Genomic DNA, 26,133 nt, shown 5'->3' on the forward strand with positions numbered 1-26,133 from the left:
AATTTTCAGTCACATTTTTTTGAAAACTTTTAACCGTTTTTGTATCTACAGCTTCCTCCCCTCCCAAGGAGCCACCCAGAGGCAAACCATAACATCATAGACAATTAAAGCCCCTCCCCCAAGTTTACAGATGAAGCCTCTGACCGAGGTGACTCTTACTGAGCAGGGATCAGGAGACATTTTAAGAGAGTCACCCCAACAGAGAGCGGCATCAACCAGCTCTTCATCCTGGGCGATGCCATTGCTGTTTCACACAACTTTATTCAAACAGCTGCTACGAGCAAAGCCTGACCGCAACACTCTACTGGCTGAATATTCGCTCCCATCTTCACCAAAGGTTCATTTGTTATTTCAGAGAATACTTATATTTACCATTTTTAATTTACATATTTTACCTATTATTTTATTCTTTTTTCTTTTTAGTTATTTTATTAATTTTCAATTTTTTTGTTGTTGGTTGCTTGAATTCTGGATACCGTGGTTTTTCTGTACTTGTTGTCAATATAAAGATAACTGACTGAATGCCTGGCCTCAGTGCTGAACAATGATGATTCCAACAGTTAGGACCTGGCCCTGGGCAAATTTCCAAAGCTGGGAATTTTACACCCTTTGGCTTGGTGCTGGGTTGGGGAGAGATTCTGGCCTGGTGCCAACTCAATGCCTTGATTCCCAGGATAACTCAGAAAAGGTTCTTCTGTCACTGATCATAACAGGGGTGGGCCAGTTGGTGTGGCTGAGATGGCTGACACATGGTGTGGGGTCAGGGTCAGCGTCAGAACAGTTCTATGGGGGGTACAATCTGATGTTCAAAAACTCGCTCAGCGGTGGAGGGGGGCTGGTGGTGCCTCCCTGCAATGAACCTCCTCCATGCGCCGCCGTCACACTTCCCCCTCTCTCCAACGTAACAGATGAATGTGCTGCTTATATTGCATAGAGACTAGTGAAGCTAGTGCTGTGGGTGGGGGGACGACACAATAACTCATTTGAGGGGGGAAATGCCCATGAATGGCCCCCCTTGGTGCCAGCCATGTGTGGGGTGGATGTGTCCGTTGCATTGTGATCAGCGGAGGACAGGATTAGACTGGAGTGTGGGGAATGATTTAGAGATCATGCTCCTTACTGGATCTCTCTTATTCCCTTTGGGGAAACAGGAGTTCCCGGAAAAGACCAAGGTCCAAATGGTGATTGGATGAGGTGTTTCTCGTGGGACCCATTTTCCATTTGCATGAGTGGCAGACCCTCATAAAACTCCAATCGCTGAGGCTTTGGACAGAGTGCTAGAAAATGGGATTAGTACAAATGATTAGCAGAGTCAGGAGGACTGTAGGGATATTTTTGTGCTGTATGAAAATGGGAAAGGACTCAGATATCATGAGAGTGGAAAAATGTTGGCCTGCTTTTCTTAAAACATAGGAAGTTGAGAGTGGCTCTTATTGAGGTCTATAAAATCTAGGCGAGGGGGAGCAGAGATTCAAGATTCCTTTATTGTCACGTTTCAAGAAATATCCTTCTGCCTGCCCTAAGGCAAAGAGTCGGCATTACTGTAACTTGGCGCCCCTTACAGTACAAGGGAAAGAGAAGCAAAAGCGATAAGGTGAATAGTGACATTCGGTTTCCTAGCATGCGAGAATCTAAGACAAGAGGATATAATGACCTACACGGTGAGGGGATTTCCTTTAATAAACGTATAATTCCATGGATGGGAAGGGACAAGAGGGCTGTGGGCCTAATGTGAGTCAGTGGTAGGGCACTTTGTTCGGCATGGACATACTGGGCCTGGGTCTGTTCCCATCCAGTACAACTCCACGACTCTACATGACGCCAGATGAGCAGCGTTGATTCAAGGTCTACTATCCTAAGGGAGTGGAGGGTCACTGGTAATTATACTCAATCCCCACAGTAGATGGTGGGTTGTTTAAGCATTCCAAGTGGACAACTGAATGCACTGGAGTACTTTTATAAAAAAAAGTGCTGAAGGAACTCAGTAATGATGAGAGTTGACATTTCGGGCTGTGCCCTTCTTCAGGAATCCTGCTCCAGTTCTCGAGCATCTTGTTTTACCATGCAGAGACAAACCTGTGGTCCCATCACCCTGTGCTCAGATTTCCTCCATTCCCTTGTTTACCTCACCAGCCCTGGTCCAATCCTCTGAAAAGACTCACCCAGAACTCTGCTTTCCCATTGCCCTTCTTGCAGCGCTCAGCGAGAACTGAGACCCCGACAGTAACCTCGGACAAGGGCTCCTCTGCACTTGCCATCAGGACAATCTGGATAACTCGACCCTCATAGATGTGAGCATCGAAAGAGGACTTCCAGTCTGGATACATGGTTGGCTTCTTCTGGATCAATGTCTTGCCACGTTCTGTGAAAACAAGGGATGGCGGCATGGTTACCGGAGTGGTTAGTGCAATGCCGTTACAGCACCAGTGACTGGGGTTCAAATCCCACGCTGTCTGTAAGGAGTTCGCATGTTCTCCCCGTGTCTGTGTGGGTTTCATCTGGGTGCTCCCGTTTCCTCTCAACATAACAGAGATGTAGCTCAATTGGGTGTAATTGGGTGGCACAGGCTTATGGGCCAAAGGGCCGGTTATTTGTGCTGTAGGTCTAAATTTTAAAAAAAATTAAATTTAAAACTGGATTGAGGTAAAAACCACTCAAGTGAGTCCTGGCTTTTCTCTTTGTAGCAACAGAGAGAGAGAGGTGCCTTATTAGAGATGTACAAGATTATGAGGTGCACGGGTCAATTGGACCTTTTTACCAGGGCAGCAATGGCCAATACCAGAGGAAATCTGTTTCAGGTGAGTCGAGGACAGATTAGGGGATACCTCAGTGGTAAGTGTTTTTTTTTTAAATACACAGAGTAGTGGGTACCTGAAATGCTTTGCTGGGGTTGGTCGTAAAGGCTGACAAAATGGGGACATTTAATAAATGTGATAGGCACATGGGTGTAAGAAAAATGGGGGGTGTGGACTGTGAGGGAGGGAAGGATTGGATTGTTGGTGGAACACACGCACACACATAAGCAGTTCTAGTTTCCTTGCTGTCTGGTACATACATAATGTATAATATATTCTTATTATCCCATCTTAGAATTTTTCTAAGGAGGTTACCAGGAAAATTGATGAAGGAAAGTCCATGGTTGTTGTCCATGTGGACTTTAGTAAGGCCTTTGACAAGGCATGGGAAGTTAGTCAGGAAAGTTTAGACGCTCAGTGTTCATGGTGAGGTGGATATGACATTGGCTTTATGGGAGAACCTAGAGAGTTGTGGTAGATGATTGCCTCTTTGATAGGAGGCCTATGACTAGTGGTGTGCCTCAGGGATTGGTGCTGTGTCCATTATTGTTTGTCACCTATATCAATAATCTGAAAAGAAAATGTGGTAAATTGGATGAGGAAGTTTGCGGATGACACAAAGATTGAAGGTGTTGTGGACAACAAGGAAGGTTTTCAAAGCTTGCAGAGAAATCTGGATCAGTTGGAAAAATTGGCTGCAAAATGGCAGATGGAATTTAATATAGTCAAAGGTGAGGTGTTGTATTTTGAAAGGATAAACCAAGATAGGACATGCACGGTAAATGGTAGAACCCGGAGTAGTGCAGTAGAACAGAGGGATCCAGGAAATTCCCTGAAAATGGTGTCACAGATTGAAAGGGTTGTAAAGAGAGCCTTTGGCACATTGGCCTTCATAAATTGAAGTATTTGTAAAGGAGTTGAGATGTTGAGGTAAAGTTGCATAAGACATTGGACCTTTGTGTGCCATTTTCTGTGCTTCAGTGTTCTATGGTTTGAGGGATGGAGGAGGGCGGAGGGGCGAGAGATTTGATGAGACTTTAAATTTAATTTAGAGATACAATATGGTAAAAGGCCCTTCCAACCCAAGAGCCCTTGCTGCCCAAATACACCCATGTGACCAATTAACACAAGATGGAGAGGCAGGAAAGCTGTTTTCACTGGTAGGCATGAACTGGAGGTCATTGGCTCAATATTCTAGAGAGTAGATTTAAGATGGAGATGAGGAGAAACTGCTTTTCCCACAGAATGGTAACTCTGAATTCTCTGCTCACGGAAGAGGTAGAGGCTGCATCATTAAATTAATTTAAGGCGCAGAGATTTTTGCACTGTAGGGGAATGAAAGGTTATGGGAACATTTGGGCAAGCGGAGCTCAGTCTACAGCCATATCAGCCATGATCCTATTGAATGGTGGAGCAGACTCGGAGCCAGATGGCTGACTCCTGCTCCTGTTTCGTATATCCTTACGGAGATATGGGGGAGAGGCCACTTTTCTGCAAAGTAGCAGTGTCAATTCCTGAAGAACTGGAGACCAATGAAAGGTCCAAACCCACCTGGAGATTGGGATCCTGGAATCAGATGTCTCCCTAAGGAACAGGAATCTCGTACCTGTGCTCATGGCTTCCTTCATCTTTACAGCGACGAAAGGTTGCTGACTCTCAGCAATATTCAGGGTAAGTCCCAGCTCGTAGGAGCTGAATGAAATGCGTAGAAATGGAGCCATGGTGGTGGAAATTGAACCCTGGAAATTGAAGAGAGACACAAGATGAACAAAAGCAAACCAGAGCTGCTCACATTGGCCTCATCAGGGCATATAACAGCCATAACTGCCATGATCTCTGGTAACCATGGTGAGTGATATGGAACTCGGCCCTCACTGAGTGCCAGATCACACAGTAAACAATGCAGACATTGTGAAACCAAAACTAAAAATCAACAGTTTCTGCGAGTGACTAGTTTATTAGTGACTGGCAGTGTTAACATTTGAAAACCTCAGCATGTTCAGCATTTCCTGGCTCTGTTCAATCTGGAGTGCAGTGACGTCCCTCGCCCAGTGTTGCAACACTTGCACTCTTGAGCTGACCTTCTGAGTTTGCTCATTGTTCTTCTGCAAAAGCCACTTTTCGTGATGTAATCTGTCGGGATCATTGTCTGAAGAGGGCGTGCAAAATTATTGAGGACCCTGCAAACAGCATCTTTCACCTGCTCCCGTCGGGAAAGAGATACAGGAATATTAGAGCCAGCACCACCAGGCCGAGGAACAACTTCTTCCCATGAGCAGTGAAAATGCTGAACGACCAAAAGAATTGTTCACACTAACCAACTGAGACTCTCATATGGACAAAACAATATCTAATTATTTGAATATATGAATATTTGTCCTGCATATGTATTGTTTGTCTATATATGTGTTATGTCTGGTTATCTGTCTGCATCTATTGCTCCGAGGACCAGAGAAAGCTGTTTTGTTGGGTTGTATTTGTGCAATCAAACTTGACTTTGCTTGTAACCTTGAGTCCAGCCTTCGGCCAGGAGATCATCACCCATTTGACCAGTGAGGCCCAGCAGACAGATCCAGCTCCTGAATTTTCTGGATATCAGTGAGCTCCTCCCTCCAGATGCTGAAGAGTATTTGATTGGATGAAGATTGGACTGTCATCTGCAACGGTAGAGACCCATTCACCTCTTTCATCTAGCATTTACATTATAGACATCACAACAATAGGGATCCCAGCACCAATCCCTGAGGAGCACCACTGGTCTTGGGCCTCCAGTCTGAAGAACACCCTTCTACCACTAGCCCTTGTCTTCTGTGGACCTGCCAAATCCAAATTATCAATTCACAGTGGATCCTATGCATCAGTACCTTCTGAATAAGCCTTCCATGAGGGACCCTGTCAAATATCTTAATGAAGTCCACATAGACAACATCTACTGCCTTACCCTCATCAACCTCCAAGACATGACCTGCTCTACTCAAAGCCATGCTATCTCCAAACTGACTGAACATTTTCAAATGTGCTCAAATCAAGCACAATGAAGTCTTTCAGCTTGAAATGTCATTCTTTTTCTCCTGTTGATGCTCAACCTACTGAGGTCTGCTAGCCCACTCCCCATTCTTCCTCATCCCTCTGTCTTCTTTCCTCCACCTCTCCACCCCAATCCCTCTCCTTTCTCAGAGCCATCCCCCCTCTCCCTGTTTGGTGGTGTGCCTTCCCTCCCTTATCCACCCATTACATCCTGCCTGTGGGACTGTGTTCCTCCCCATGCTCCTCTCCCCCACCATTTTATTCAGATGTCTGCCTACATTTTGCTCATACCTTGATGAACGATTTGGCCCAAAATATTGGTTAAGTATCTTATCTTTGCTATAAAGTACCCTGTTTGACCTGCTGTATTTCTCCAGCTTTGTGTTCAATCATGGTGTCTGCAGACATTTGAGTTTTACTCCTCCAGGAGATTGTTTTCTCAATCTGAGAGGTTCCTTCTCCAGACCTCCACCTGCTAGAATCAGGATGAAGACCTTGCCACATTTCCACCAAGTTTGACAATTCCTTAACTGCCCAACCCTTGTGCAACTGTGCTGGCAACCAGAGCAATCCTTAATCACAAGGTTACAGTGAAGATGACACACTTACTGGTATCCATGGAGCTCGAGACGCTTCTCAAAGAAGCACTGAAGTAAAAACATAATGCCAGAGGAACTCAACAGGTCAAACAGTGTACTTTGCATAGAAAAGAAAAAGATACCTAACCAACTTTTCAGGCCTGAGCCCTTCCTCAAGGTATGAGCAAAATTTAGGCAGGCGTCTAAACAAAATGGTGGGAGGAGGGGCAGGGGGAGGAGCACAGTCCCACAGGCAAGAGGTAAAGGGTGGATAAGGGAGGAAACAACAGCAAGCAAGGGGAAGGGAAAATGGCCCCATGAATGGAGAGGGAAAGCAGTGGAGAGCTGGAGGAAAAAAGACAGAGAGATAAGGAAGAGAGGGAGAAAAGGGAGTAGGTGAGCAGAAACTTAATACGCTGATGTTAATAGCATCTGGTTGGAAAGTGCCCAGACAAAATATTAGGTATAAAAACGCACAGAAATCCTGGAGGAACTCAGTCAGTTTTGCAGCATCCATGAAAGGCCTGAGCCCTTCTTCAAGGAATAAGCAAAGAAAAGGAAAGCGTCAGATTAAAGATTAGCAAGGGGAGGAGTCCAGACCAAGAAAAGATGATGAGGAGAGGTGAAAATGGATGATTTTGGCTCCGTGAAGAGAAGAAGAAAGGGATATGGTGGAAAAGCGATGGGGAAGAAGAGGAGAGGGGGGAGTTTACCAGAAATCAGAGAAGTCAATGTTAATGCCATCCCCTTGGAGGGTGCCTAGATGAAATACCAATTTGCAGGTGGTCTCAGTCTGGCAGTGCATGAGACCATAGGACAGACATGTCAGCAAGGGAATAGGTCGGGGATTTGAAATGGGTGGCCACTGGGAGATCTACACTATTGTGGCAGTGTGGTGCACTGTTAGCCAGAATCAGACACACACAAAGATAAAGACTGTACAACAGGCTTTAATCCACAAAGACTTCCTCAGAGCCAGGCTAGCTGTGGCTGCAGCAACTCTGAGTGAGTCCTTGGGAGGCCGGTGCAGGCTTATATCCCTGAGGGTGATTGATACCCGACCGGGTGGGGATTGATCCATTCAGGCCAACTGATTGACAGCCGGCCAGGTGTTGTCTTGTACCCTTACACTCCTGCAGGTACAGAGGTTGCCCCCTGCAGTAGGCCGGTGGTAAACCACTACAGGCAGACAGACCAAACGCCCAGTCTGTGCCCAGTCTCTCCAATATAGAGGACGTCACAACGGGAGCACCGGATGCAGTAGGTGACCCTTGCAGATTCACAAATGAAATGTTGCTTCCCTTGGAAGGACTGTTTGCGGCCCAAAATGGTGGTGATGGAGGGCATGTGGTGCAGATGTAGCATCTCCTGCAGTCATAGGAGTAGGTGCCAAGGGTGATTGGTAGGGAAGAGTGGACAAGGAAGTCATGCAGTGAGTGGTCCCTTTGGAAGGTGGAGATGGGTGGAGAAGGGAAGATGTGTCTGGGGGTGGGGTCATATAGTAGGTGGCAGAAATGACAGAGGGGGATATGTTGGACACAAATGATGATGGGGTGATGGGTGAGGTCAAGAGTAATCCTGTCTTTTTATCGCATAGGGGTGGAGAGCACCAGGGCAGATGCGTGGTCGTGGGCTAAGTTGATGGGGTCGAAGGAAAGCCACGTTGTATAATAACCTCAGGGCATAGTTAGATACATGGTGCTGAGATACTATAAACTCAGGGTATGGTTAAGTACATGGGATGGGGACATAATACTAATAGTTTTAGGTTAATTATGGAGAAGGATAGGGCTGGGCCTAAGGTTGAGATTCTTGATTGGAACAAGGCCAATTTCAAGGAGGTGCGAAAGGATTTAGAAGGTGTGGTTTGGGATCATTTATTTTCTAGGAAGGATTCAACAGATAAATAGAGGATATTAAAAGGAGAAATTTTGAGAGTACAGAGTCGGTCTGGTCTGTCCCTGTGAGGATTAAAAGAAAGAACAGAAAATATGGGATCCCTGGATTTCAAGAGATATTGGGAATTTGATTCAGAGGAATTTGGAACAACAAATATAGACAGCAGGGAATAAATGAGGTGCATGAGGAATATAAAGAGTACAAAAAAATCCTTAAGAAAGAAATTAGAAAGGCTAAAAGGAGATATGAGGCTGCTTTGACAAGCAAGGTAAAAATAAATCCAAAGGGTTTCTACTGGTACATTAAAGTAAAAGAATAGGGAGGGATAAAATTGGGCCCCTTGAGGATCAAAGGGGTCGGTTATGTGAAGAGTCAGGAGAGATGGGGGAAATTTTAAATGATTTTTTTTCTTCAGTATTTACTAAGGAAAAGAACATTGAGTCAGGCGAAGTAAGGAAAACTAGTAGTGAGGTTGTGGAAAATATACAGATTAATGAGGAGGTAGTACTGGCTATTTTAAAGAGAATCAAGGTGGAGAAATCTCTGGGTCCTGACAAGATATTTCCTAGGACTTTGAGTGAGGTTCGTGTAGAAATAGTGGGAGCTCTGACAGAAATAGTTAAAATGTCATTAGCCACAGTGGAGGTGTCGGAGGATTGGAAGGTAGCTCATGTTGTTCCACGGTTTAAAAAAGGCTCTAAAAGTAAACCAGGTAATTATAGGCCTGTGAGTCTGACGTTGGTGGTAGGTAAATAATGGAGAGTGTTCTTAGGGATGGAATATACAATTATTTGGATAGACAGGGACTGATTAGGAGTAGTCAACATGGTTTCGTGGATGGTGGATTATGTTTAACAAATCTTATTGAATTTTCCGAGTAGGTTACGAAGAGGGTTGAGAAAGGGAAGGCTGTGGATGTAGTCCATATGGACTTTAATAAGGCCTTTGACAAAGTTCCGCGTAAGAGGCTAGTTAGGAAGGTTCAATCATTAGGTATTAATGTTGAAGCAGTGAAATGGATTCAACAATGGTTGGATGGGAGATGCCAGAGAGGAGTGGTGGAAAATTGTTTGTCAACTTGTAGGCCGGTGACTACTGGAGTGCCAGTCATAAATGTTAATGATCTGGATGATTGGGTGGTAAATTGGATTAGTAAGTATGCAGATGATACTAAAATTGATGGTGTTGTGGTCAGTCAGGAAGGTTTTCAAAGCTTGCAGTGAGATATAGGACTGTTAGAAGAGTGGGCTGAAAGATGGCAGATGGAGTTTAATACTGAGAAGAGTGAGGTGCTACATTTTTATAGGACAAATCACAAAGGTCATGGACATTATATGGTAGACAACTGAGGAGTGAAGTAGAACAAAGGGATGTGGGAATTCCTTGAAAGTGGAGTCACATGCAGATAGGGTGGTGAAGAAAGTTTTTGGTATGTTGGCCTTCATAAATCAGAGTATTGAGTACAGGAGTTGGGATGTCATGTTGAAGTTGTATAAGGCATTGGTGAGGCCAAATATAACCATATAACCACTTACAGCACAGAACAGGCCAGTTCAGCCCTACTAGTCCATGCCGTAACAAATCCCCACCCTCCTAGTCCCACTGACCAGCACCCGGTCCATACCTCTCCAGTTCTCTCCTATCCATGTAACTATCATGGAAATATTGTGTGCAGTTTTGGTCGCTGAATTATAGGAAGGATATAAACAGAATAGAGAGAGTGCAAAGGAGATTTACAAGAATGTTGCCCGGTTATCAGGGTTTAAGTTACAGGGAAAAGTTAAACAGGCTAGGACTTTACTCCCTGGAGTGTAGAAGATTGAGGGGTGATTTGATAGAGGTATTTAAAATTATGAAGGGGAGAGATAGAGTAAATGTGGATGTGGGGGAGATTCAAACATGAGAACATGGATTGTGATTGAAGGGAAAAAAGTATAGGGGAAACATAAGGATGAATTTCTTCACTCAGAGGGAGGTGGGAGAGTGGAATGAGCTTCCAGCCAAAGTGGTAGATGCGGGCTGCATTTTAATATTTAAGGAAAGGTTGGATAGGTATATGGACAAAAGAAGTATGGAAGGTAATGGGGTAGGTGGTCATTGGGATTAGGTGGGAGAAGGTGTTCAGCATGAACCCGAAGGGCCAAACTGGCCTGTTTCTGTGCTGTAATTGTTATATGGCTATATTATAATCTCAGGGCATGATTAGGTACATGGGACGGGATATTATAAACTCAGGGTAGAGTTAGGTACATGGGAAGGGGATATTATAAACTCAGGGTAGATTTAGGTACATGGGACAGGGTCATTATAAACTCAGGGTATAGTTCAGTACATGCCTTCTATGCCTGATTCGACCACAAGATCAAGGAAGAACAATCACTGAACACCCCATGTCCCCTGGTGATTCTCTCCTGTCCTTATCCAAAGATGATGTGCGGGCTGCCTTCAGAAGAATGAATCCCAGGAAAACATCCAGTCCAGATGGAATACCTGGCAGAGTATTAAAAACCTGTGCTGACCAACTTGCCAAAGTCTTCAAAGACAACTTCAACATCTCCCTCTGGCAGGGCAATGGTACCCACCTGTTTAAAACAGGCATGAATTGTACCGGAGCCCAAGAAGAGTGTGGAAACCTGTCTAAGTGACTATCAACCAGTGGCACTGATATCAACAGTGATGAAGTGTTTTGAAAGGTTGGTGTTGAAGTATATCAGCTCCAGTCTGAGCAGCGACATGAATCTATTCTAATTTGCCTAACACAGAAACAGGTAATCTCACTGGCTCTACACAAAGTCCTGGACAACAAAGATGCACACATCAGGATGCTCTTTATTGACAGCAATTCAGCATTCATTGCCATTATCCCCACAAAACTGATCTGCAAACACAAAAGACCTGGGACTCAACACCCCACTGTGTAATTGGATCATGGATTTCCTCACCCCCAGACCACAATCAGTGAGGATTGTTAAGAACATCTCCTCCACTGTCTCCATGGGTACTGGTGCATCACAGGGCTGCTCTCTTAGGCCCCTACTCTACTCACTTTACACCTATGACTGTGTGGCTCAATACGATAACAGCATCATCTACAAATTCACTGATGATACCACTGTGGTGGGTTGTATAAAGGAAGAGGATGAGACAACTTACAGTAGGGAGATTGAAAACTTGGCTGAATGGTGCACTAACATCAACCTTGCACTTAATGTCACCAAAACCAAGGAGCTGATTGTTGACTTCAGGAAGAGAAAAGCAGAGGTGTACAATCCAGTGATCTTGGGGGCATCAGAGGTGGAGAGGGTGAGCACATTTAAATTCTTGGGAGTCACTTTCTCAGATGATCTTTCCTGGATCCCACATACTAATGAGATCATGAAGAAACCAGGTCAGTGCTTCTACTTCCTCAAGAGTTTGCAGAGGTTTGGTATGACACCTGAAACCCTGGTAAATTTCTACAGATGTGTGGAGGTAAGTGTGCTGACCGGCTGCACCACAGTCTGGTATGGGAACACCAATACCCCCGAGCGTAAAGCCCTCCAAAAGGTAGTTGACATAACAGGCAAAACCCTCCCCACTCTTGAGAACATCTTCTGGGAACACTGCCGTTGGAGAGCAGCAACAATCATCAAAGACCCACACCATCCAGCACATGTTCTGTTCTTGCTGCTGTCATCAGGAAAGAGGTATAGTTGCCACAAGACTTACACCACCAGGTTCAAGAACACCTGCTACCCCTCCACCATCAGACTCCTCAATGACAAACTCAATTAGAGTCTCATTTAAGATCTCTTGTGCTCTTTATTGATTTTTTTATTCTTTGTATTGCACAGTCAATTTGTTTACATTTGTTATCTGTTTACAGTCCTTTATTTGTTTGCATGTGTACATTGTGTGCAGTTTTTTTTGCACTACCAATCTGAATCTAAAATCCCCAGCCCTTGTATCTCCCTGAGATACTTTTTCCTGTGGTGAGGCAGAATTACCACTTATTGGTCATGTATCTTTACTGTCCAGGTGTTCCAGGGCTTTGGTAGAGTCAGTGAGTTGGCACTCACTGTAGACCTGTTGTTACGATCGGCGAACTGGAATGTACCCATGTTACCACTCAGACAGGAGCTGATATGCCTCATCACCAGCCTTTCAAAACATTTCATCACTGTTGATGTAAGTGCTACTGGTCAATAATCATTAAGGCAAGTCACTACACTCTTCTTGGGCACCGGTATGATTGATGCCAGTATAAACTCAGGGTAGAATTGGGTACATGAGTCAAGGATATTACAACCACAGCTGAGACAGAGTCAGGACGGAAGCTTAATTTTTAGGTTCAGGTGCTACCTGTGTCCCCACTCTTAATGAACTCTGCAGCTCCCAAGTCTCTGTATTCAACAACACTCTTCCATGGGCCGACTATTCACCTACCAAGTTCTGCTCTGATTTCACCTGCAAAAATGCAGCACTTTGGACTTGCTAAAGTTAAATTTCACCTGCTATTCCTTGGCTCATTTACTTAATAAATCAGATAACCTTCCTTTAAAGTGAAAGAGAAAGAGTATTTTCTTTACCAGAACCAATGGCAGGTGGCACCGTTCTGAAAGAGGTGAAGTTGCAGATCTGGGATACATCACAGTTTGCTGACTGCGGCACGACAAGAGAAATAGGTTTGAAAAAAATCAAGAAATATTCTGAGTTATAAATAGAAGCTGAGAATGCAAGTACAAGGAAGTCATAATGAACTTCTGTAAAACTAGTTCATCCACAGTGGGAGTACTTTTCCCAGTGCCGTGAACTCAAAGGCTCTGTGCTGGGGTTCTTGTATCTATAAATTATCCTGAAGCAAAATGTAAAGAAACGCAAGGATTATGGTCAGTGCAGGAAAGTAGCTCTAAGGTGATCAGCCATGTCAAGAGGAGTGGGGGGGGGGGGGTCTAGAAATTGTTCTGATGGGGAGAGAGAATGGGACGGTGGCAGTAGGAAGAGAGGGAGAGTGATGCAAGGGTGGGAATAGTAAGGAACACAAAGTCTTGGATTGGGATGGGTTTGGGCATGTGGTTTAGTGAGTGGGCTATGGTGGAGGGGTTCGGGGGGCCTGATGTTGCCCATGTCATGGAGACTCGTGGAACTCCTGCTTCTGTTAGAATGAGAGCAGAATGAAGGGTAATAAATCTGATGAAAATGCTCCAAACCATTCTGCAGTTCATAACAATCCAACTGCCCACTCTAGTCTCACCATAAGATCGGCACAACTTCATCCCAACTCATACATGACCCTCCAACCCATTTACACACCCACCCAGATCCTCATCTCCCACCACTCTGTCTCTCCGTCCCCCTCATTCCATCACCCAGTCTACCCCCAACTCCTCACCGACCCCCCAACACTAGCCTCCCCTGCCCCAATTCTAGATTGACCTCTCCTCCCCCACACATCAATTCCTCCTCCCCCAATGAACACCTCCCCCCACTCCCCCTCCCCTCTCACCGACCCCCCTTCCCACCAACTGACCTCCACCCCCTCATCCCCCTCCCCCACGCCAGACTGACACCTCCTTCCCACATTTCAGACAGATGCCCCTCCCCCACTCCACACCAATGCACAATCCTCTACTCCACATTAACCCCTCCCACTCCACACCAACCCCCAACCCCCTCCCTCCCATTCCTCCTTCCCCTGATCACCCTACCTCACACTGACCCTCTCCTCCCACTCCACACTGACCCCCACACCCCACTCCCCCCCTGACCCCATTTTCCCCCAGCTAATTCTTCCCTCTCCCACATTTGATTTCTTTCTCAAATTCACAGTGGGGTTGGAAATATTGTCTGTCATGGAATCACTCAGACAATGCAATCTGCATTTAACTGACTTCTGAGATTCATTCAAAAGCTCCAAATTACAATAACAAAAGCAGCATCCTCCTCTCGCCCACTGCTCTCTGCCATCTCTGCACGTCATAGGTTGCTGGCACTGGGGAGGAACAAGCCACAATTGTCCATCGAGAGGCAACAGCAGAGCCTCTGTGAGGGGGTTGCAGGTGGGGTTGGGGGTGATAGTGAGGAACGAGGAGCAGGTTAAGGTAGAGGTATTACCTAGTGGGAGTAGGGAATTAATCAAGATTACAAGTGAGAGGTGGAGGCCACACATGAAATATAAATTAGAAGCCGAGGTAAGCCTTCAAGGCTGCTCTGCCATAGAACATCACAGCACAGAAAAAAAGTGCTTCGGCCCTTCTTGTCTGTGCCGAACTATTATTTACGCCTAGTCCCGCTGACCTGCACCTAGTCCATATCCCTCCATACCCCTCCCATCCATGTACCTGTCCAAATTCTTTTTAAATGAAAATAATTGAGCCCGCAATTATCACTTCAAGTTCCACACTCCCATCACTCTGTGTGAAGAAGTTCCATATAATGTTTCCCCTAAATTTTTCCCTTCAACCTTAACCCACGTCCTCTGATTTGTATCTCACCTAGTTCAGTGGAAAAAGCCTGGTTTCATTTACTCTATATAATTTTCTATACCTCTATCAAATCTCCCCTCATTCTTCTACATTCCAGGGAATAAAGTCCTTACCTGTTTAATCTTTCCCTGTAACTCAGTTCCCGAAATCCGGGCAACATCCTAGTAAATCTTCTCTGGACCCTTTCTAGCTTATAGATATCTTTCCTGTAGTTAGGAACCAAAACTGCACGCAATACTCCAAATGGACCTCACCAAAGCCTTATTCAGCTTTACCATAACATCCCAACTCCTATACTCTATACTTTGATTTATGGTCAATATGCCAAAAGCTCTCATTACAACCCTACCCATCTGTGATGTATCTGTATTCCCAGATCCCTTTATTCTACCGCACTCAGTGCCCGAATGTTTACCGTGTATGTCCTACCTTCATTTATTGCAATCAGTTCAGCCGTTTAACAAGATCATGGCTGAATTGATTGCAAATCCATTTGATGATGTCTGACCATGGTAACCTCTCTCTCTCCCTGTAAGTATAACACTGAAATTTGTAGACAACCTCTCTCTCCCTTGCTGAGCAAGTATATTCAAAGACTCTGCTTCCAGTTCGCTTTGAGGAAGAATTCTGAAAATACTCAACCTTCAGAGGAAAAACTTCCTCCTTGTCTGATGTAAAAGGACAACTGCTAGATCAAGCCTGGCATTCATGGATGAAGAAGGCATAGCAGAGTGAGAGCAGCATAAACGCAGGGAAACGGGCACTCTCTGAATCAGTTTTACGACCAAGTTCTATCCAAGCCACCATCCATTTCTCCAACCTATTCCACTCTTTACTTACCTGGCATTCATCTCCTGAACTCTGTAAACAGGCCACACACAAATGCAACAATTTTTATATGCTCAAATTTGAAATTTGTGAATTAAATGCACCTCTGCACTCCCCAGACTAAACAAAAGTCCTTCAGTGGTGAAAGAATCAGAGTCATTCCCATCATCTCAATTATGATTGAAAACAGTTAACTCTGGATGAACAAAGTATCTTTCCTCAACCAGCCACCCCCAGCTGGAGGTGGGATTTGAAGGTATGTTGCCAGCTCTTCCACAAGCCTCCCCCTGCTTAGTCCCTGAACCCTGCTTTGTCTCAGCAGTTCTCTCCTCCCTCTCTCTCTCACCTTCCTCTAATTTCCCAAAGAATTGACAGCAGCAAATTCAAGTTGATCAAAAGCTCCTGTAGATTTGTGCTCACCAGGACTCTGTTTACTACAGGTAAGACTCACCGAGCTGTGCCCTGAGATGGCAGCTCACAACACGAGAAACCTCTCCAGCAATCCTGCACTTTCCTGACGTCAGGTTGCTGCTCCATGAGCAAGCTTAGTGAGGGGAACAAGAACACTGAGTGACTGTATCACTGCTGCTCCAATCCTGAGGTAAGCCCACCACCTCCCAGCCCCCAACTATGAACATCACCCCTCATTATTGCTCCCACCCCAAACAACTCTGTTAGAGCCCCTCCTCTACAAACATCACACACCTGTGCCGAGGTATCGATCCCCTCCTCTGATGCATGGCACTCAGCACATATACTCATTCCAGAGCACGTCAGTGGAGCTAAGGGGCTGGGCTCCCCTCAGCTACCACGGCAACAACATCCGATTCTAATGGGTAGGCAATGTGACAGACCCTGGTGGAGCTACCCCAGGCCAGGACAGTGGAGTTACTCACATTCCAAGCTCCCAGGGCTGAGGGGTAACCAGTGAAGACAGGCCACTCACCTGTGGACAACAGCAGAACACCAAGGATCACACCACGTCTGTTCTCGCTGCCAGACGCAACAGTTCCAGTACAGAAAATCCTCCGTCTCCCAACAATGACACACAATAATCTGCAGTCAGACAGGTGCCTATTAAATCAATTCTCTGTACCACTGTTTATGCTGGGGGCAGAGAGAGAATCTCAACAAATACAAATGAAGAAACTCCAATCTGTAGCGTGCATATACCTGGATGAATTATAATCTATATTTATTGAGGAGAAAGTCACAGAGGCTGGGCAACTCTGGGAAATGAACAGTGACGTCTTGAAGAGCGTTTGCATTATAGAAGAGGAGGTGCTGCAGATCTTAAAATGCACAAGATCATAAGACATAGGAGCAAAAATAGATTATTCAGCCCATCGAGTCTGCCTCGCCATTTAATCATGAGCTGATCCTTTTTCCAACAGCCCCACTGCCCAGCCTTCTCCCTATAAATGTGGATGAATCCCCAGGGCCTAATAAAGTATCTCCAAGGATATTGTGGGAAGTTTGGGAGGAAATTGCAGGAGCCCTGGCAGAGATATTTCTATTCATTGATAGTCGCAGGTGAGGAGCTGGAAAACCGGAGGGTGGGCTTTATTTTAAAAGAAAAGGCTGCAGGAATAAGCCAGGGAACTACAAGTCAGCAGTGGATAAGTTACTGCAGGAAATTCTGAGGAACAGGATCTACATGCATTTGGAAAGTGAAAGACTGATGAGGAATAGTCATCTTGCTTTGTGTGTGTTCAAAGAGGTGATCAAGAAGTTTGTTGAGGGCAGGATGGCAAGGCTTGTTACAAGGGCTGGTCTGGAAGGTCAGATCACATGGAATCCAGAATGAGCTTGTGAATTGGATACAGAATCGGCTTGATGGTAGGAGACAGAGGGTGGTAGTGGATTGGAGGTCTGTGACCAGTGGTGTGCCACAGGGATCGGTGCTGGGTTCATTGTTGTAATCTATCTTCCCCACTTGGATGACAATGTAGTTAGCAGGGTGAGTAAGTTAGAACACAAGAATGTAAAACTGTACAGCACACCGAAAACTCTTCAGGCCTTCGGTCTGTGCCAGATAACACCGTACACTGTTTTATTCTTCCCACATTTTTATCAATGCTTTCCAGATTCCACCATACACTTACACATCAGATTTTCTGACCCACAGGAGGATGACACCTGAACTTGTGACCAATATCTAGCAGGCAGGTTTGCTAGAGCTGTTGGGGAGGGTATAAACTAGTTTGGCAGGGGGATGGGAAGCAGAATGATATGGCAGATGAAATACAAGCAGATGTAGTTTGTAAGGTTGATTGTGAGGATGGATAGGCAGTGGATAGGACAAGATTACGGAAGTGAGGATAAGAATTTAACTTGTGGGCCCTATTGAGACAAAATGGTGAAGAGTGATGAATGCAGGACTGAAGGTGTTGTACGCAAGTGCAAGCAGTATGAGCAACAAAGGAACTGATCTTGAAGCACAATTGGAAATTGGTAGGTGTGACATTGAGTCATGGCTGAAAATCACAGCTGGGAGCTGAACATCCAGGGTACATGGGGTGTCAAACAGACAAGCGGGTGGGGGGAGAGGGGTTGTCTTGTTGGTAAAGAATGGAATCAGTTAAATGATGTAAAATCCCTGTGGGTAGAGTTAAGAAATTGCAAGAATAAAAACCCTGATAAATGTATATACATTTAGGGCCTCCTCTACCTCCTCTGCCTCCAGGAGTGTTCCCACTTTAAGCCCTGAGCAGTTCTACCCACACTCTTTGACATCCTCCTATTCTTCACACACATGTAGAACACCTTGGGTTTTTCCTTAATCCAACTGGCTAAGACACTCCCTTCTAGTTCTCCTAAGTCCCTACCCTCCTTCTATGCTACCCTATAATTCTCAAGAGTCCTGTCTGATTTTTGCTTCCTAAATTTTATGTATGATTCCTTCTTCTTCTTGACTAACTGTTCCAACTCTCTTGTCAACCTTTATGTTACCATCCTTTCTCTGTCTCCGTGGGACAAATCTATTCAGAAGCCTGTGCAAGTGATTCCAAACATCCTCCACATTTCTACTGTATATACTTGTGTAATAGTCAAATTTTATGGACCAATTTTTAGAGTAAAATTTAGGGGTCGACTATTACATGCATACTACTTTTGACCGCAGTAAGTACCTGAGACATTTGAGGCGTTGGGAAATCGAATAGGAGGGAGCGGATGGAGTGTAGGGCGCTAGTGAGAACGTCCTGCCAGCGAGTGGTGGGGAGGCCTTTGGACCAGAGGGCAAGCGTAACCTCTTTCCAGATGGTGGCATTCTCTCTTTCGACCTGCCCATTACCGCGTGGGTTATAGCTGGTGGTCCTGCTCGAAGCAATACCATGCTCCAGAAGGTACAGCCACAGCTCAGTGCTCATAAACGAGGACCACCAGCCACCGTGCATGTAATTGGGGTACCCGAAGATGGCGAAGATGCTGTGCAGGGCCTCTATGACTGAGGAGGTGGTCATGTCCAAGCAGGACACAACAAACGGGAAGCAAGAAAACTCATCGGTCACAGTAAGAATGTAGGTGTTACGGTTGGTTGACGGTAGGGGGCCCTTGAAGTCCACGCTTAGATATTCAAAGGGTCGGATGGCTTTGATGACGTGGGTGAAGAAGTGGGGCTTGCACTCAGTGCACACCCGGCAGGCTCGGGTGATGGAGCGAATCTCCTTGACCGTGAAGGGCAGGTTGCGAGCCTTAACAAAGTGCGCAAACCTAGTGACCCCTGGATGACAGAGCTCCTCGTGCAGTCTCTGCAGCCTGTCCAGTTGTATGTTGGCACAAGTACCCATGGAGAACGCATCTGGTTGGTCATTAAGTTTACCAGGCTGCTACAGTATGTCATAATTGAAGGTGGAGAGTTCGATTCTCCACCTAGTGATCTTGTCGTTCTTGATCTTACCTCGCTGGGTATTGCTAAACATGAACGAGACTGCACGTTGGTCAGTCAGCAGTGTAAAGCACCTGCCAGTGAGGTAGTGTCTCCAACGATGTACTGCTTCGACTATGGTCTGGGCCTTCTTCTCGACAGAGTAGTGTCGACTCTCAGGGCCCTGGAGGGTCCTGGAGAAGAAGGCTACCAGCCGGCCAGCCTAGTTCAAAGTGTCCGCCAATGCAAAATCGGATGCATCGCTCTCTACTTGGAATGGAATCGACTTGTCGATGGTGTGCAGCGTTGCAACAGCGATGTCCGATTTGATGCGGTCGAAGGCCACTTTAGCTTCAGTTGACAGGGGGAAAGAGGTGGTCTTGATAAGTGGCCGTGCCTTGTCAGCATAGTGTGGAGCCCATTGGGCATAGTATGGAAAGAAACCCAGGCAGCATCTGAGTGCCTTTTGGGTTTGCGGGGGGGTGCAATTCCATGAGGGGATGCATGCGGTCAGGGTCTGGCATTACCAACCCATTCTCCACCACACAACCTAGAATTGTGAGCCGAGTGGTCCGGAAGACACACTTGTCGAAATTGCAGGTTAAGTTCAGTTGAATTGCAGTATGAAAAAATTTCTCGAGGTTGGCATCATGGTCCTGCGTGTCATGGCCACAGATGGTGACATTTTCCAGATACAGGAAAGTAGCCATTAGCCCGTTCTGGTCTACCATCCGGTCCATTTCCCGCTGGAAAACTGTGACACATTCGTGACCCCAAAGGGTACCCTGAGGAATTGATACAGCCGCCCGTTCGCTTCGAAGGCCATGAAAAATCGGTTTTCTTGGCAGATCGGGAGCTGGTGATAGGCCAAATGTAAGTCAATGGTGGAGAACACACGGTATTGGGCGATTTGATTCACCACATCCGTGATCCGTGGGAGGGCGTACACATCCAGAAACGTGAAGCGGTTGACTGTCTGGCTGTAGTCAACCACCATCCGTGGCTTCTCCCCGTTTTTAACCACCACCACCTGGGCCCTCCAGGGACGTGCTGGGTTTGATAATGCCCTCGTCCAGTAGTCTAAGCACCTCGTTTGTGATGAATTTCTTGTCTTCGTAACTATACTGCTGGCTTTTGGTGGCCACTGGTTTCCAGCCAGGGGTGAGGTTTGCGAAGTGTGCTGGAGGAGCGACCCGGAGGGTGGAGAGGCTACAAGTGGGGTGATGGGGGTGCGGGGGCTGGTGTTGTGGGCTGTCGCTGGCCACGTAAGCATCTCGAATGAGATCGTTGGTGGTGTCAGCAGCAGTTCTGTCTGAGCAGGCACAGGCTCTGCCCAGTACCCTTAGTGCTTGGCTATAAGCTCTACAGAACTCACTGGGCAGTTGCCTCCTGGTCGCTAGTTTGTACCGGGCGTAGATCCTGTTTACCGGTCGCACATAGAGTCCTTTCAACACCTTCATGGCTGCGGCATAAGTGGCTGCATCCTGGATGCTCTCATAGACTCTCAGGGACAACATAGACATCAATACGGCAGGATCAGAGAGTTGTAGGTAAGCTTCAAAACACCTCACCCAGTGCTTAAAGTCATTCAAAGCTGTAGCCGACTGTGGGTCGATGTTGAGGTGTTCCGGTCGCAGCATTCGCTCCATCCCTTGAAAACTTTCTAGTTAATAAAATTGTAGTGCATGTCGAAAGAATCAAAGGCTTGTTGATCCAAGGCTTTTATTAACTAGAAGACTGGAGCGTATCACATGGAGGTCGACCAGTCCAGAATGATCTGGGTCTGACTAGGAGCAGCCCTTTAAGACCTGCCAGTAGGCGTGGCTACGCTCTCAGCCAGTCACCACCATCCTATACCACAATATATACATATACACATTGGTGATAGAATCCGTACTATCACACCCCACACATGTCACTCCTAAACATCGTCCATACTTCTGTTGTGTTTTTCTCAGAGAACGTCTGTTCCCAACTTATTCTCTCAAATTTCCACCATTCCCATTTTGTCCATTTGTATCCTTCTCCATAACTGTGCTAAAGGTCGGGGTTGTGGTCATTTTCACCAAAATACTCACACATCTGACCAGGCCCAGTACTATATCCAGTACAGTCTCTCCTATAGTCGGCTGATCTACATACTGAGTCAGGAATCCTTCTTGGACACACCTGACAAATTCTGCCCAATCTGAACCTTTAGCAATCAGGAGGTGGCAGTCAATATCTGGGAAGTTGAAGTGTCCCATAAAGACAACCCTGTTATTTTTGCACATTTCCACAATCTGATTGCTGGTCTGTTTCTCTGTCTCCCAAGGTCCATTTGGGGGCCAATAGACTACTCCCAATAGAGTGATCACTCCCTTCCTGTTACTGACTTCCACCTACATTGACTCAGGAGATAATCCCTCCACAAAGTCCTCCTTTTCTGCAGCTATTTTTCTATCCCTGATTAGCAAAGCCACTTTACTCCCTCCCCCCTCCCCACCCCCCCCCCCCCACTTATATAACTACTTCCATAACTCTTTTGAAACAGGGTTGTCAGCATAACATTAAGCACCATCCTGCTGTGCACTGGTGCACCTCAAGGCTGTGTGCTCAGCCCTCTCTTGTTCACACTACTGACCCATGACTGCATTGTCAGATCCAGCTCCAACATGGTTATCATGTTTGCAGATGACACACAGTAGTTGGCCATATCAGCAACAATGATGAGCTGCACTATAGAGAAAAGGTGGAATATCTTGTGAAATGGTGTGAGAATAAGAACCTAAGTCTCAACATGGATAAGAGAGAGGAGATAATTATAAACTTGAGGAGGACCAGGGACAGCCACCTTCCACCACACATCAATAATTTGGTAACGGAGAGAGTGGAGAGCCCCAAGTTCATTGGGGTTCAGAACTAGTGAACTATCGGGGGCAAACAACATCTCCTTACTTGTCAGGAAGGTGCAACAGCTACTGCACTTCCTGAGAAAACTGAAGCAAGCAAGGCTACTGGCCATGATTATGTCAGCTTTCTACAGAAACTCTATTGAGAGCGTCCCGGCCAGTTGCTGGAAAACAACAGATTGGAGGTCAATCCACAGGACCATAAAAATGGTAGAAGATCACTGGTGTCTCCCTCCCCTCTGTCAATGTAATTTACCAGGATTGATAGGTTTTTTTTAAAAAAAATTTTATTTTTCACACCATAAACCTTTTCAGATATATACAGTGTCATTTTCTCCCCCCCCCTCCTCCCATCCCACCCTCCCTATCTCCTCCCCCATCCATTTAAAGTACAAAATCTAGGATACATTAAACCAATCAAACAATGTTGTCATTCAATAAAAATAAACAAGAAATTCCACTGAGTCAATTCTTTTCATTTCCTTCTCCTTTCGTTAATTTAGGTGGTAAATGTCCCCGGTAGGTTTTCTCTATTGTGTTTCATGTATGGCTCCCATATTTGCACAAATATAGGATTGATAGTTAATGTAGGCTCGCAAAAATCAGGGAGGATCCCTGCCATCCTGCATACAGCATCTTCCAACTACACCTGTCAGTAAAGAAATCCAGGAGTATCAGAGCCAGAACCACTAGGCTGAGGAATAGCTTCTTCCCACAGGCAGTGAGAATGCTGAATGACCAAAGGAACTGCCAAAACAACTCTCCAAGATTCTACTATCGATTAAGAATATTTAATTTAACATATATACATATGCATTGAGTATATGTATTGTTTGACTATTTGTGTGTTATGTCTGCATGTGTGCTTGCAGTGTTCAGCATCGAAGACCAGAGAACGATGATTCATTGGGTTGTTCTGGTAATATCGGCTGATTAATAAATTTGAACTTGAATCCCACAACTTGCATGAGCCAATCCTGTCCTTGCATCATTCAAATGTCCTGGTCACAACATCCTAATTCCACATACTCAACCATGCTCTCAGTTCATCATCCTTATTCTTAATACTTCTGTCATTAAAGTACAAACATTTCAACCCATTCAACTGACTACATTTACATTTTTCCATTTTTCCACCAACTGCTCCATCATCTGACCTAATATTCTGGTTCCCAACCCCCCTACCTAGCTAGTTTAAAACCTCCACAACAGCTCTGGTAAACCTCCCCGCCAGGCTATTTGTCTATGTGGACTTTGACAAGGTCCCGCATGGGGAGGTTAGTCAGGAAGGTTCAGTCACTCGTGTTCCAAGGTGAGCTAGTAAATTAGATTCAACAATGACTTTATGGGAGAAGCAAGAGAGTGGTAGTGGATGATTACGTCTGACTAGTGCTGTGCCTCAGGAACGGATGGATGTTGGGTCTATTGTTGTTAGTCATCTACATCAATGATCTAGACGATAATGTGGAAAATTGGATCAGGAAGTTGGCAAATGACACAATGATTAGAGGCATTTTGGACAGCAAGGAAGGCTTTCAAAGCCTGCAGAGGAATCTGGACCTGCTGGAAAAATTAGCTGAAAAATGGCCGATGGAATTTAATACAAATAATTGCAAGGTATTGGATTTTGGAAGGACATACACTGTAAGTGGAAGGGCACTGAGGAGTGCAGTAGAACAGAGGATCCTGGGAATACAGATACACAATTCTCTGAAAGTGGCATCACAGGTAGATAGGGTCATAAATAGAGCTTTTGGCATATTGGCCCTCATAAGTCAAAGTATTGAATGTAGGAGTTGGGATGTTTTTGTAAAGTTGTATAAGACATTGGTGAGGCCAAATTTGGAGTATTGTGTGCAGTTTTGGCCATCTAATTACAGGAAAGCTATCAATAAGATTGAAAGAGTACAGAGAAGATTTACTAGGGTGTTGCCAGGACTTCAAGAACTGTGTTACAGGGAAAAGTTAAACAGGTTAAACAGGTTAGGACTTTATTCGCTGGTGCATAGAAGAATGAGGGGAGATTTGATAGAGGTATTTAAAATTATGAGGAGTATAGACAGAGTAAATGTAGGTAGACTTTTTCCACTGAGGGTAGGTGAGATACAAACCAAAGGTCACAGGTTAAGGGTAAAAAGGGAAATGTTTATGTGGAACATCACACAGAGAGTAGCGGGAATGTGGAATGAATTCCCAGCTGATATGTTGAATGCAGGCTCAATTTTCAAATTTAAGTAAAATTTGGACAGGTACATGGATGGGAGGGATATGGAGAGCTATGGATTGGGTGCAGGGCAGTGACACTATACAGAATAATAGTTCAGCATAGGCTAGAAGAGCTGAAGGGTCTGTTTTCTGTGCTGCAATATTCTTTGGTTTCATGGTTAAGCCCACATCCTTGAGGTGTGACTGTGTTGTTGTCAGTGAGGAAGAGCAGATGTTGTTTCCAATTCGTACTGTGGTTTTCCTATAAGGAAGACAAGGATCCCATTGCAGAGGGAGGTGCAGGTGCCCAGGTTTTGGAGCTTGTTGACCAATACTGAGGTATGGAGTTCATCCAGCTCCTTAACACAGTCTTATAAGGAGCTGCTTCCAGTTAAACTTCTCACAGATTAAATTATTAACGACACAGCGTCCTGTTTTCCCACATATTGTCATTCCCGTCACTCGCTCTGTGCAGTAAAGAAAGAAAGACCCCATGGCCTCCCACAACAAGGCCTCAATACTTCCTTTCAGCACAGCTGTACCCAAAAAACGTAGCCATGCCTTCATATTGAAGATTTTATTCCTGGAGGTTCTGACATCAGCACTCTTACTCAGCCTCTTTTCATACTCTTGAGCTAAAATAGTAAAGTCCTAGCTCCCCACTCCAACACTCACAAATTGGCAGCTCTGGTTGACTTTACCTTCCTTTCATTGGCTGCTGGTAATTAATTAATTACCAATTTACAATTAGGTAGTAGCCAACCTTTGCCTAATTAGTGTTGTCCACTCTTACAGCATTATTTACTTGCTTTCATATTCTATACCTTGGCTAATGAAGGAAAGCATATTATCTACCACATTAAATGTTTCTGACATGCAGTGTTCTGTTCTGTTGGCATCCAATCCAATGTTCCTCTAGAGCTCAAGAGAGATATATCTATTCAAGTTACCAGTTCCGTGCTAACCACAGCAAGATGTATTCAGAATCAGAACATTATAGCACAGAAAAACAGGTCCTTCAGTCCTTCTAGACTGTGCCAAACTATGCACCCACTCCATACCCCTCCCAACCATGTGCCTGTCCAAATGTTAAAAATGAGCCTGCATTTGCCTTTTCAGATGACAGCTCATTCCAAATTCTCCATGTGAAGAAGTTCACCCTAATTTAAATTTAATTTAGACATGCAGCACAGTAACAGGTCATTTCAGCCCACGAGTCCATGCCACCCAATTTACACCCCATTAACTTTCACCCCCAGTACATTTTTGAACTAATGTTCTCCCTAAACTTTTCCCCTTTCACATTAGCCCATGGCTTCTGGTTTGTATCTCACCCAACCTCAGTGGAAAAGGCCTATTTGCATTTAATCTTTTTATATCCTTCAGAATTTTGTACACCTCTATCATCTCCCCTCACTTTTCTATGGTCCAGGAAATAAAGTCGTAACCTAACCTGTTCCAACTTTTCTCTGAAACTCAGTTCCTGAAGTTCTGGCAACACCTAATAAATATTCTTGGACCCTTTCAATCTTATTGGAGAGTTATTGATCCCCAACCCACTATGGTGTATCGACAATC

At 45.2% G+C, this 26,133-nt stretch overlaps 1 protein-coding gene across 2 annotated transcripts in view; it reads right to left on the bottom strand.

Moving 5' to 3' along the window:
• Positions 1-26,133, bottom strand: part of LOC138764116 (protein kinase C delta type-like) — a 108,946-nt gene that overhangs the window by 75,847 nt on the left and 6,966 nt on the right. For both annotated transcript variants that reach the window (XM_069939518.1, XM_069939519.1), the window contains 2 exons: positions 4,402-4,534; positions 2,163-2,362 (listed from right to left, as the gene is read on the bottom strand). In XM_069939518.1, the coding sequence (XP_069795619.1) occupies positions 2,163-2,362; positions 4,402-4,516 (315 nt within the window). In that variant the 5' untranslated portion in view covers positions 4,517-4,534. The remainder of the gene's footprint in view (positions 1-2,162; positions 2,363-4,401; positions 4,535-26,133) is intronic.

This window comes from Narcine bancroftii, chromosome 5, assembly GCF_036971445.1.
Source record: "Narcine bancroftii isolate sNarBan1 chromosome 5, sNarBan1.hap1, whole genome shotgun sequence".
Classification (NCBI taxonomy): Eukaryota; Metazoa; Chordata; class Chondrichthyes; order Torpediniformes; family Narcinidae; genus Narcine; species Narcine bancroftii.